This window comes from Neoarius graeffei, chromosome 12 (assembly GCF_027579695.1).
Source record: "Neoarius graeffei isolate fNeoGra1 chromosome 12, fNeoGra1.pri, whole genome shotgun sequence".
In the NCBI taxonomy this organism is placed as follows: domain Eukaryota; kingdom Metazoa; phylum Chordata; class Actinopteri; order Siluriformes; family Ariidae; genus Neoarius; species Neoarius graeffei.
Window position 1 is genome coordinate 55,303,819 of NC_083580.1, and position 11,718 is coordinate 55,315,536.

The following is an 11,718-nucleotide window of genomic DNA, read 5'->3' on the forward strand; positions in this document are numbered from 1 at the left end:
TATGTAAGTATGGCTTTTATAGAACAGCAATCAAAATCCAGTGTTCAATAAATAATTCAATTCATTATTAATAATTATTAACAATAAACAATTTTTCCATCATGCCAAAATGTCAACAGCAAGGTTTGGCTGCTAAGCAACATAATTGGTGTTCGCCTTTTTGTCCTGAGATCGTAAGTTTGAATTCCAACAATGCCACAGCCATCTGTGGTCAGGAGCCATGGGAACAAAACTGGCCATGCTCTCTGGGAAGAAATGTCATACTTTCTCTCCATTGTCAATCACCGCAATAAATCATGGCCATCTGTAAACTCACACTGTTAAAAAAGTCAGTAAAATCAACAGTAAAATTCTGTGAAATCACAACATAAAAATTCTGTAAAGCAAAATACAGTGATATTGTGTTTATTTACCAGTATGATGTTGTATAATCTCATCTCATCATCTCTAGCCGCTTTATCCTTCTACAGGGTCGCAGGCAAGCTGGAGCCTATCCCAGCTGACTACGGGCGAAAGGCGGGTTACACCCTGGACAAGTCGCCAGGTCATCACAGGGCTGACACATAGACACAGACAACCATTCACACTCACATTCACACCTACGGTCAATTTAGAGTCACCAGTTAACCTAACCTGCATGTCTTTGGACTGTGGGGGAAACCGGAGCACCCAGAGGAAACCCACGTGGACATGGGGAGAACATGCAAACTCCACACAGAAAGGCCCTCGCCGGCCACGGGGCTCAAACCCGGACCTTCTTGCTGTGAGGCGACAGCGCTAACCACTACACCACCGTGCCGCCCCCGAAAACTATTGTAAATTTTAAAATAAAAAATTTCAAAAATATTGTATTTTGTTGTGGAAAACACACATTTTTGTATTTTGTACAGAGAAAAGTTGTATCCTTCACAACAACATAAATTTTTATTTTTTACATTTTAGCAGTGTAAAAATAACATTTAATGTCTGTGATTATTAAATCCAGACAAATGAATAGCTAGCTACATTTAACAAACATATATTTTGAATTATTATTTTTAAGAATTTGACCAGGGGTGTTGTGGCTCAGTTGGATAAGGCGCCATACCATAAATCCGGGGACCCGGGTTTGAGTCTGACCCGAGGTCATTTCCTGATCCCTCCCCATCTCTGTCTCTACACTGTCCTATCCAATAAAGGTGGAAAAAGCCCAAAGAAATATCTTTAAAAAAAAATTGTACAAAATTATGGGACAATCTGTTTATTTTACAATTTAACACTGTTGTAATTACTGTTTGGTCAGTAAAACTGTTTACATGTTCACTGTATTTTATACTAAATTATTCTGGCAACCACAGCTGCCAGGTTTTTTTTGTAAAAACAACAGATTTTTTTTTTACAGTGCATGTATGCTGAGAAGTGCAGATAGTTCCTCCGAGTGTGTTAAGATGCCCTGACACTGCATGAGCAGCAGTTTGAAAAAAATGCAGTTGGCTAGCTTTCCGTGCCTCAGGGGAAACGTGTTAGCCTTCACCTTCCTTGGCTTGGTAACTGTCATATGATAGGGGAAAGCTGGCTGGTGGGTGGGAATTTGCAGGTGACCAAATTGGGGAGGGAAAACAAAACAAAACATTGTTCTATGGACAGAACCTGAAGTATAATAGTTTTATTGGTTTAATATTTGGCACATTAATACAGAATTCAATTATTGCTAATGTGGTGTGTGCATCTCATCTCATCTCATTATCTCTAGCCGCTTTATCCTTCTACAGGGTCGCAGGCAAGCTGGAGCCTATCCCACCTGACTACGGGCGAAAGGCGGGGTACACCCTGGACAAGTCGCCAGGTCATCACAGGGCCGACACATAGACACAGACAACCATTCACACTCACATTCACACCTACGGTCAATTTAGAGTCACCAGTTAACCTAACCTGCATGTCTTTGGACTGTGGGGGAAACCGGAGCACCCGGAGGAAACCCACGCGGACACGGGGAGAACATGCAAACTCCACACAGAAAGGCCCTCGCGGGCTCCGGGGCTCGAACCCAGGACCTTCTTGCTGTGAGGCGACAGCGCTAACCACTACACCACCGTGCCGCCCCTGGTGTGTGCATATCAAGGATTTTATAATGGTTTAAAACTAGGCTCAGCCAACCTGATTTTAGAACTTAAACTGTGTTAAATATTTTTACTTTGTTGCAATAATGTCAAACACAGCACATTTTATCAAAGTTATTATATTTATAATCGGGCTATAATCATTATTAGCCTGTTCGACTTGGGTTTTGATCCAAACTTCAATAACCAATTTAAAAAAAAGTAGGACTGTAAATAATGTCACCTTGGACCTAATGCATTTCTTCTGTAGAAATGGCTGTACTCTATGGCTCCAACAAATAGTCAAAAAGTTACCATGCACATTTAAAAAATGAGTCTAATATTTGAATATAGTTGGATTGTGATTATGGGGGTTCATATTAGAGTTAAAGGGGTTCCTGGCTTCAAAACATTAGAGAACCACTGTGCTAAGCAACCAACCTGCAAGATTATGTAATCTGCACCAGAAAAAAACAGTTTCACTAACAGAGTTTGGCTCATCACCCAGCACCATGCAGAATTAACTTGTGCAGTCCAGTATACAATTCATGCTAATCATAGCAGATTCTGATTTCAGTAGCATTTATTCCATGCATTAGACTTACCTCTAATCTAGGAAAATCTACAGCATCAACTTCCATAGTGCTGAGGCCATTCAAAGACAACTCCAGCTCCCTCAGTGCAGGAAACCTGCTAAAAGCCTCTAAAAATATCACATAAAGTCCAGATCAGTGGCCAAGTTTACATCTGGTTATTTCATGTCAATTGATTTTTTTTCTTTTCTTTTTTTTGGCCACTTGTAGTCAAAAATGCCCTTAGTTATCAGTGTTGAAATCTGATCTGAAATCAGAGCACATGACCAGTGTTCTTTGTTCCTATTTCCAATCCAGTCACCCACATAAGAATAGGTTCCCTTTTGATTGTGGTTCCTCTCAAGGTTTCTTCTTTTTGTTGCCTCAGGAAGCTTTTCCTTGCTCACTAGATAATACTGTAATATGTTTATGGACATGAGATAGCTAGCTTGCTACTGCTAATAAGCCATCATTTTGCTTTGTATGTAAATTATTGCAAAAACGGTTTGGAGCGAATAGTTTGCTCAAGCTACATGACTCAACAGATGGATTTTTTGAGTTACTGTTACACAGTGAAATCCAGCAAACATGTTCAAGCCAGAATATACAGAAAAAGATCTGCACTGGCAAGAAGAGTAACAAAAAGCAGGCAGAAAGTAACTGTAGGTCTTTCAAAATTACCCTGAGACAAATAACTGAAGTAAGACAAGAAAAGTAGCTAACCTAATGTTATGTAATGGGAGGTAATATAAATAATGTAAATATGTTTGTTAAACAAACAGATGGTTAACCTTGGTTTAAAAAAAGATGTGATTATCCTAGCATCTGAGCTACTTGGTTATAATCTAACTGCAGAATCTATCAGGAATTTTCTTTTTGAATCAGATTCACATTAGCTAAAATGTTATCCCTTTATTATTATGGATTACAACTAAAAGACAGGGAATGCTATCCGGATAAAGTAACACTTTCAGATGGTGTAACGCCAGAAGATTCTTATGGTTTGCCATCCTGTCAGTGGCTAAATGAGCTTAAGTGGTGGTGTAGTCTGCAATGACCAGACATATAGTATATACTCACAGAGTGTTTATGCTAGAGAGAAATGAACAGAAGCATACATGTTACAATTTGTTTTACAAGTACATCATCAGGGACATTGTTACAATAAAAGTGAAGGTGCTGCCCAGTCAGATGCTATAAATCAACTCCTGAGTATGACTGTGATTGATGTAGAGATGCATACATTTGGTAAAGCAATATAAATTAGGCATGTTAGTTAAAGTGCTGATGACACGTTTTTGACATCTTTGGCGATGTTTTATAACATAAAAAGTAATTCCCGATGATCCATATATTAATTCACGAAGGCGCCTATTTTACAAGTTATGATAAAAAACGCGGCTATTTGGGCAAATTTGACGGGGCTGCAGCACCCAGGAGACGAAGGAGGAGGAGGAGCTATATGACGTCAGCGAAAGAACCTTCCTCCTAACTTACCAGTTTGTTGTTGATGTGACAGGTGTTCAGTTTATCATTATTAGTATTTTTATTAGACATTATTAGACATTATTATATATATATATATATATATATATATATATATATATATAGTTATTATGCCTTCGCGTTGTGTTGCCGGCTTTTGCTCCAAAACCCACAAGGATGGGGTAAGTTTATTCAAGTTTCCCAGAGATCCCGAGCTGCATGCGAAGTGGGTGAAGCAAGTCAGGCGCATTCGTGACAAGTGGGAGCCCACACCAACATCCGTCCTGTGCTCTGAACACTTCAATTTGGATTGTTTTGACACCCTTCCCAGCTTAAAAGAATCTCTTGGGTGCTCAGTTCAGCACAAACGTGTGTTACTACCATCAGCAGTGCCTACACAGTGTTGCCAGATACTGCTGACGTTTTCCAGCCCAAAATATGTTCAAAACCCACCAAAATGCACTTGAAACCACCCAACTGGGCGGGAAACCTCCCAATCTGGCAACACTGCCAGTATTCCGGAGGGGGTCTACTAGTAGCTATGCCGGATCCAAAGACAGTCCTCCTGTCAGAACATGTGTTGTGAAACGACATAAGATAAAGGTACGTAGAGCTATAGATTCGACATGATAATCATAAATGTAATCATAAATTCGGCGTGATATCAGTCATGTATTTGCTTGTGAAAGCTTGCGGCTTTCATGTAACTGCTGCCTAGCAACGAGAGGCAAAGGGTAAAGAGGGTAGGCTATCATAGATTCTATTCGGAAGAGATCAACACAATTCTAGACTCCCAGAAGAGGAAGAGCTAGCACTAGAGAGTTCACCGGCGTTTTCATGCGCCATTTCCATTGAGTAGAACCACAGTAGAACAGCCAGTGAACCGCAGCGTGTTCTCCCGCTGACGTCACAACATGGCCGCGAGCCACGGACCCAGTTTTCTTGCGCTGTGCAATTAAAAGTTGGATATTCGCATAACAACAGCTTCTTTTCACGTAATTATAACAGAAATCTAACATGTTTGCCGTGTTGTATAGTTTATTTAAGAAATTGCATAGCGTCATGTTCGTGTCATCAGCCCTTTAACTAGCAAGCTAAGCATTTTAATTTTTCTAGATATTTACTAATAGTTAACAATTTAGCTGAGAGAAAATGGGTGCTGCAAAGATGGCACAACTTAGACCAGAATTATGAATAAAACATTGGAATTGTTGTCAAATTGCTTTCATATAAGATGAATAAAACACTGCAGGGCGTGCTGTTATAGGAAAGTAATGTTTGATTTTGTCACTCCAATCTGTTGTTGATTATTTTCCTATAATGGCATGTGCCCCAAATGCTTTATTCCTTGCTTACAATACTGTATGAGAAGTGTAAGACATTATTAAAATGTAATAATCATCATGATATGAAAAGCAAAAGGACATTACCTAGGGTTAGATGGTTGTCAGAAGCATTCACATAAGCAACACTGTCAAATTCCTCCAAACCTTCAAGTGTAACCTGTCCAAAGAAAGATTAATCAGATCAGAGAAAACAAAAATTAAGAACGCCATTTTTTTTTTAATCTGATGATGATGCTTGACATAAAGAAAGAAACTGTGAGTCACAACAGTGCATATGTGAATGCCAAAGAGATGCAGTGAATGACAAGCCATCAGTCCTACCGACTCCAGCTTTCTTTCACTTATGTCCACAGAACAGAGTTCAGATGGTCTGTCCACACAGTGCAGAGCCATCTAGAGAAGAATAAGAGAAGTACACGTCATATTCAGTTCAAATTTTAAACAGTGACTAGGCTACGCAATAGGAAGCATAGGATTTTCAACCATTTGCCATTTTAATTCAGTACACATGACATAAATTCAGTCACTATATTCTTAATGAAACTGTTAATGAAAACAGCTGGCAGTCTCCCTCACCAAAATCTGTCCATTTAAAGTGGTTCCAGAACTTTTAGGTGTCCTTTGCTCAGGTCTTTCACATCCAGGCTGACCCGATGGTCTTGTACAAAAGTGTTGTACCGATGTTGGTTGTTTTAGGATCTTGTATCTGTCGTCCACACTCCCTCTGTGGACAATTAACCAATGCCCTGCTCCTTTAAAAAGCAAACAATAGTAACTTCTGAACAAGGGGCTTGGTCATATGGGTGGCAAAAAGTGTTACCAAATTAGTGACTCTGTTGCTAGCTTTGGTGGCTTTTTGACCCCTTTAGCAATTTTATTTAAAAAAAAAAGAGCATATCAACAAATCTAGCAACTTTTTGAGCTGATGCCTGTAACTGTTGTTTACTCCATATGGTTCTCCAGCTCACATTGCAGTTGCTGGTGATAGAAGTTGAGAAAGCAGGTTCATTCGACACACAACTAGCTGTAGTGTGTAAAGCCTGAGTAGTATTTCTGTGAATTTGTGTTCCAAATGTCCAAACATTGTTACCAATGACCAATGACCACTGTTATCAGTGACTACTCACTGATCTTCATTATTCCTAATCAGTGATCACCATTGTTCCTAGTAACCAATCACTGATCACCTTTGTTTGCCCTACCCACTTCCTTGTTTAAAATCTTTTTTTTTGTGTAATATTTACAGTAATAAAAGTGAGTTATTCCATCTATAATGATTTTCTTCACATCTATTTCTATACTATTCATTACCAGTTTTATTTTTCTGCATTCTTGACATAATTAGATTTACATTTTAAATAAGTCAGTAGTTAGTTTGATGTGCAATGATCAAATACAACTTCTTTATATAAGAAATAAGTTTTATTCTATTATGTTTTATTCCGATAAAACTCTTTTCTGTTACTGGTCTTTATAAGTCTTAAACCTTCTTAGTCCTCACCCCAGGCACATCTCCTTGCCCAATCCTAACTGATAATTCCATATCAGATCTTAAGTTAATAATGCCTAGTCCTGCTAAAAGAATAAAATCCTTTTCTTAGCTGGGACCAGAATTCAGGAATCACCGTGTAGTGCTTGGTTCTACTTTTAATATCTTCACAGACACATAAGTCATGGTACATCTCTTTAGTCTGACAGCAGCCGTCTAGTATTTACTGGAAGCAGGTAGAATGAGAAGGTCACTCAACATATACTCCAAGTAGAACTTGCTACCAGTACTACATTGTGTCCATGGTCTTAATGGTAATTACTGTATGTTGTCCAATCCCAAATCAGAAAAGGTTGGGACAGTACGGAAAATATAAACAAGACCGTTAATGACAGCATAGCTCACTCCAGCCCCGTCTAGTCCAGAAGGAACAATCTAAAGTGGGCCATAAATGTTGCAAGCTATATACACTACATACACCCTAGGATTCTTTCTGGCAAATAGGTAGGTATTCCTAGGGTGTATATAGCTATATATATAAACTATATATAGAAGCTATATACACCCTGGCAATACCTACCTATTTGCCAGAAAGGATTGAAAACGGCAAGGAATTGACCGAGAAGAAACGATTTTTGTTGAACTGCTCATTAAGGCTTAATTAGTCCATAACTGCATTAATAACTGTAATTAAGCAAATCTGGGTAGAAGTTACATGCACTCTAGTTACCCCTACCTTTATGTCAGAAAGAATCAAAATCGGTGAAGAACTGAGGGGTAAGAAGCGATTTGTGTGGATACTGCTTGTTCGGGCTTAATTACTCCATATCTTCGTTATTAATTGCAATTACACAAATTTGGGTAAAAGCTATGTGCATCCCAGGCAAGCCTACCTTCCTGCCGAAAAGAATAAAAATTGGTGAAGAGCTGATTTTCGTGAAATGTGGATGACGCTCGACGGACAGATGATGGACAACAAATGATGGCATAAGCTCATTGGCCTGTCAGCCGGATGAGCTAATAATAATGATAAAGAAAGCAGTAATTTCTAAATTTACTTTGGCTTGCATTCCGTTGCAGACAGTATAAACCAAAGGTATTTCATGTTTTGTCAGGTCAACTTTATTTCATTTGCTGACATACATCCATTCCTGCATTTCAGGTCTGCAACACATTCCAAATAAAATTGGGACAGAGGCAATTTAGGGCTAGTAATGAGTTAAAACAATTAAATAATGATGTGATTTCAAACAGGTGATGTCAATAGGTGATAGTAATCATGATATGATACAAAATCAACATCCAGGGAAGGCCCAGGCTTTGAGCAGCAAACATGGGCCGAGGATCTCCAGTTTGTCAACAAATTCATGAGAAAATAATTGAAATGTTTAATAACAATGTCCCTCAAATAAAGATATGCGGAGATTTGGATATTTCACCCTCTATGGTGCATAATATCATTAAATGATTCAAGTAATCTGAAGGAATTTCAGTGCATAAAGGGCAACGGCACAAGCCAGAGCTGAACACTCATGATCTCTGATCCCTCAGATAGCACTGCATCAAGAACCGTCATTCACCTATAGCTGATATAACCACATGGGCTCGGGATTACTTTGGTAAACCTTTGTCAAGCACGACAATATAGAGTTATATCCACAAATCTCAGTTAAAATTTTACTGTGCAAAAAGGAAGTCTTGGGGCGGCACGGTGGTGTAGTGGTTAGCGCTGTCGCCTCACAGCAAGAAGGTCCGGGTTCGAGCCCCGTGACTGGTGAGGGCCTTTCTGTGTGGAGTTTACATGTTCTCCCCGTGTCTGCGTGGGTTTCCTCCGGGTGCTCTGGTTTCCCCCACAGTCCAAAGACATGCAGGTTAGGTTAATTGGTGGCTCTAAATTGACCGTAGGTGTGAGTGTGAATAGTTGTTTGTCTCTGTGTCAGCCCTGCGATAACCTGGCGACTTGTCCAGGGTGTACCCCGCCTTTCGCCCATAGTCAGCTGGGATAGGCTCCAGCTTGCCTGCGACCCTGTAGAACAGGATAAGCAGCTACAGATAATGGATGGATGAAAAAAGGAAGTCTTATATTAACTGTGTACAGAAGTACCATCGACTTCTCTGGGCTCGGCTGCATCTGGGATGGACCATCACACAGTGCAAACGTGTATTGTGGTCAGACAAATCAGTACTCCAGGTCTTCTTTGGAAGAAATGGACAGTGTGTGCTCCATCCAGACTGTTACCAGCAGCAAGTCCAAAAGCTAGAATCTGTCATGGTATAGGGTTGGATCAGTGCCCTTGACAAAGGTAACTTACACTTCTGTGACTGCAGCATTAACAAACAAAAGTACAATGAGATTTTGGAGCAACATATGCTGCCTTCAAGACAACATCTTTTCCAGGGATATTTCAACGAGACAATGCAAAATCACATTCTGCACACATTATAAAGGCATGACTGCGGAAAAAGAGGGTGCCTGTCACCTCTGACCCCAATAGAGAATGTGTGGGGAATTTTAAAACGATAAATATGACTACAACCCTGTACTGTTGCATATCTTAAGACCTGTTTGCAGGAAGAATGGGACAAAATAACACCTGAAATGCTTCATCATGCTTTACCATCCCAACCTTGTTTGAAATGTTTTGCAAGAATCAAAATTGAAATGTGTTTATTTTGGAAAAAAAAATCATGAAGTAAAACATCAAATAATATGCTGTTGTACTGTATTGTGTTAGTGTACTGCAAGTGAAAGATTACATTAAATTACATTACATGGCATTTACAAATCATTGTTTTCAGTTTTTAATTTCAATTTGTACATACTGGTTCAACGTTTTCTAATTTGGGGTTGAAAATACATAAATAGTGAGCACAACAATATTTTGTAAATAAAGAAATAAATTGTTTGTAATGCCATGACCAAGCAACTTCTTCTTTTTATAAGAAATAAGTTTTAAACTATTATTTTCTATTCCGTATAGTGAATTCTGTGTTATTGATGATTTACTCACAAACTGTTCATAGGATCACTTACACTGGTGCTTGAAAGTTTGTAAACCCTTTAGAATTTTCTTTATTTCTGCATAAATATGACCTAAAACATCATTACATTTTCACACAAGTCCTAAAAGTAGATAAAGAGAACCCAGTTAAGCAAATGAGACAAAAATATTATATTTGCTCGTCTGCAGTTTGCTAAAGATCACATGGACAAGCCAGAAGGCTATTGGAAAAATGCTTTGTGTACAGATGAGTCCAAAATAGAACTTTTTGGTTTAAATGAGAAGCATTATGTTTGGAGGAAGGAAAACACTGCATTCCAGCATAAGAACCTTATCCCATCTGTGAAACATGGTGGTGGTAGTATCATGGTTTGGGCCTGTTTTGCTGCATCTGGGCCAGGACGGCTCGCCGTCATTGATGGAACAATGAATTCTGAATTATACCAGTGAATTCTAAAGGAAAATGTCAGGACATCTGTCCATGAACTGAATCTCAAGAGAAGGTGGGTCATGCAGCAAGACAACGACCCTAAGCACACAAGTCGTTCTACCAAATAATGGTTAAAGAAGAATAAAGTTAATGTTTTGGAATGGCCAAGTCAAAGTCCTGACCTTAATCCAATCGAAATGTTGTGGAAGGACCTGAAGCGAGCAGTTCATGTAAGGAAACCCACCAACATCCCAGAGTTGAAGCTGTTCTGTACGGAGGAATGGGCTAAAATTCCTCCAAGCCGGTGTGCAGGACTGATCAACAGTTACTGGAAACGTTTAGCAGTTATTGCTGCACAAGGGGGTCACACCAGATACTGAAAGCAAAGGTTCACATACTTTTTCCACTCACAGATATGTAATATTGGATCATTTTCCTCAATAAATAAATGACCAGGTATAATATTTTGTCTCATTTGTTTAACTGGGTTCTCTTTATCTACTTTTAGGACTTGTGTGAAAATCTGATGATGTTTTAGGTCATATTTATGCAGAAATATAGAAAATTCTAAAGGGTTCACAAACTTTCAAGCCCCACTGTACATTAGAACTTGGTATTTCTTAAACTCTGTTAGCATGGAAAAATATGTATTTTCTACTTGTGTAAATGTATGTATAATAAGACCGACTAACGTGAACCATTCTGAAACGGTCCCATATTCTTACACTTGCAGCAATACTGCTTATATTTATAAGAAACTGCATAACCCAATAGAATAGTGTCTATGCCTTTACCTTCTTTACTCTGATGAAATGACCGAATCGGGAAACAGTTTGTAGGAAAACATTCTCCGTTGTCCAGTTTGTAAATTCCCAAACCAGCCATTTTTAGTCTAAATACCTGATAACAGAGGGGGAAAACAATGAAAAGGGCCACCAACAACCACCTACATGCAGTAAATACTGCAAATATATAATCTACTAGCCTATATAACGTACATTACCAGCAGTAAAGATTGTTGTCGACTGGTTTCCTAGCGACGAACACGAAAGATGTCTGGGAGTTGTAGTGTATTACATGGTTGCTACGAGAAGTGCAAAAAAAATCACAACATTTTCCTGTTCAGTATAACAGTTCATGAACGTGTCAAGAACACTAAAACAGCCTTATTATTCGTTTTCGAAAGTCTTTCTGCTAATTCAAAGAAATTACGACTATTTTCTTTAGACAACTACATTTCCCATAATTCAATTGGGTAAGGATTTCCGCACTCAGTTTAAGTGAGAAAGCTTTGTTGAGAAGGAAAAGATGTG

The 11,718-nt window shown here is 38.9% G+C and overlaps 1 protein-coding gene across 1 annotated transcript in view; it reads right to left on the minus strand.

Annotated features, from left to right (window-relative positions):
* Window positions 1-11,297, minus strand: part of xrra1 (X-ray radiation resistance associated 1) — a 32,810-nt gene extending 21,513 nt beyond the window's left edge. Inside the window, exons 1-5 of the mRNA XM_060935092.1 lie at window positions 11,200-11,297; window positions 6,061-6,236; window positions 5,806-5,877; window positions 5,569-5,641; window positions 2,687-2,784 (exon numbers count right to left, since the gene is read on the minus strand). Of these exons, the coding sequence (XP_060791075.1) occupies window positions 2,687-2,784; window positions 5,569-5,641; window positions 5,806-5,877; window positions 6,061-6,236; window positions 11,200-11,290 (510 nt within the window). The 5' untranslated portion in view covers window positions 11,291-11,297. The remainder of the gene's footprint in view (window positions 1-2,686; window positions 2,785-5,568; window positions 5,642-5,805; window positions 5,878-6,060; window positions 6,237-11,199) is intronic.
* Window positions 11,298-11,718: the final 421 nt, after the last annotated feature.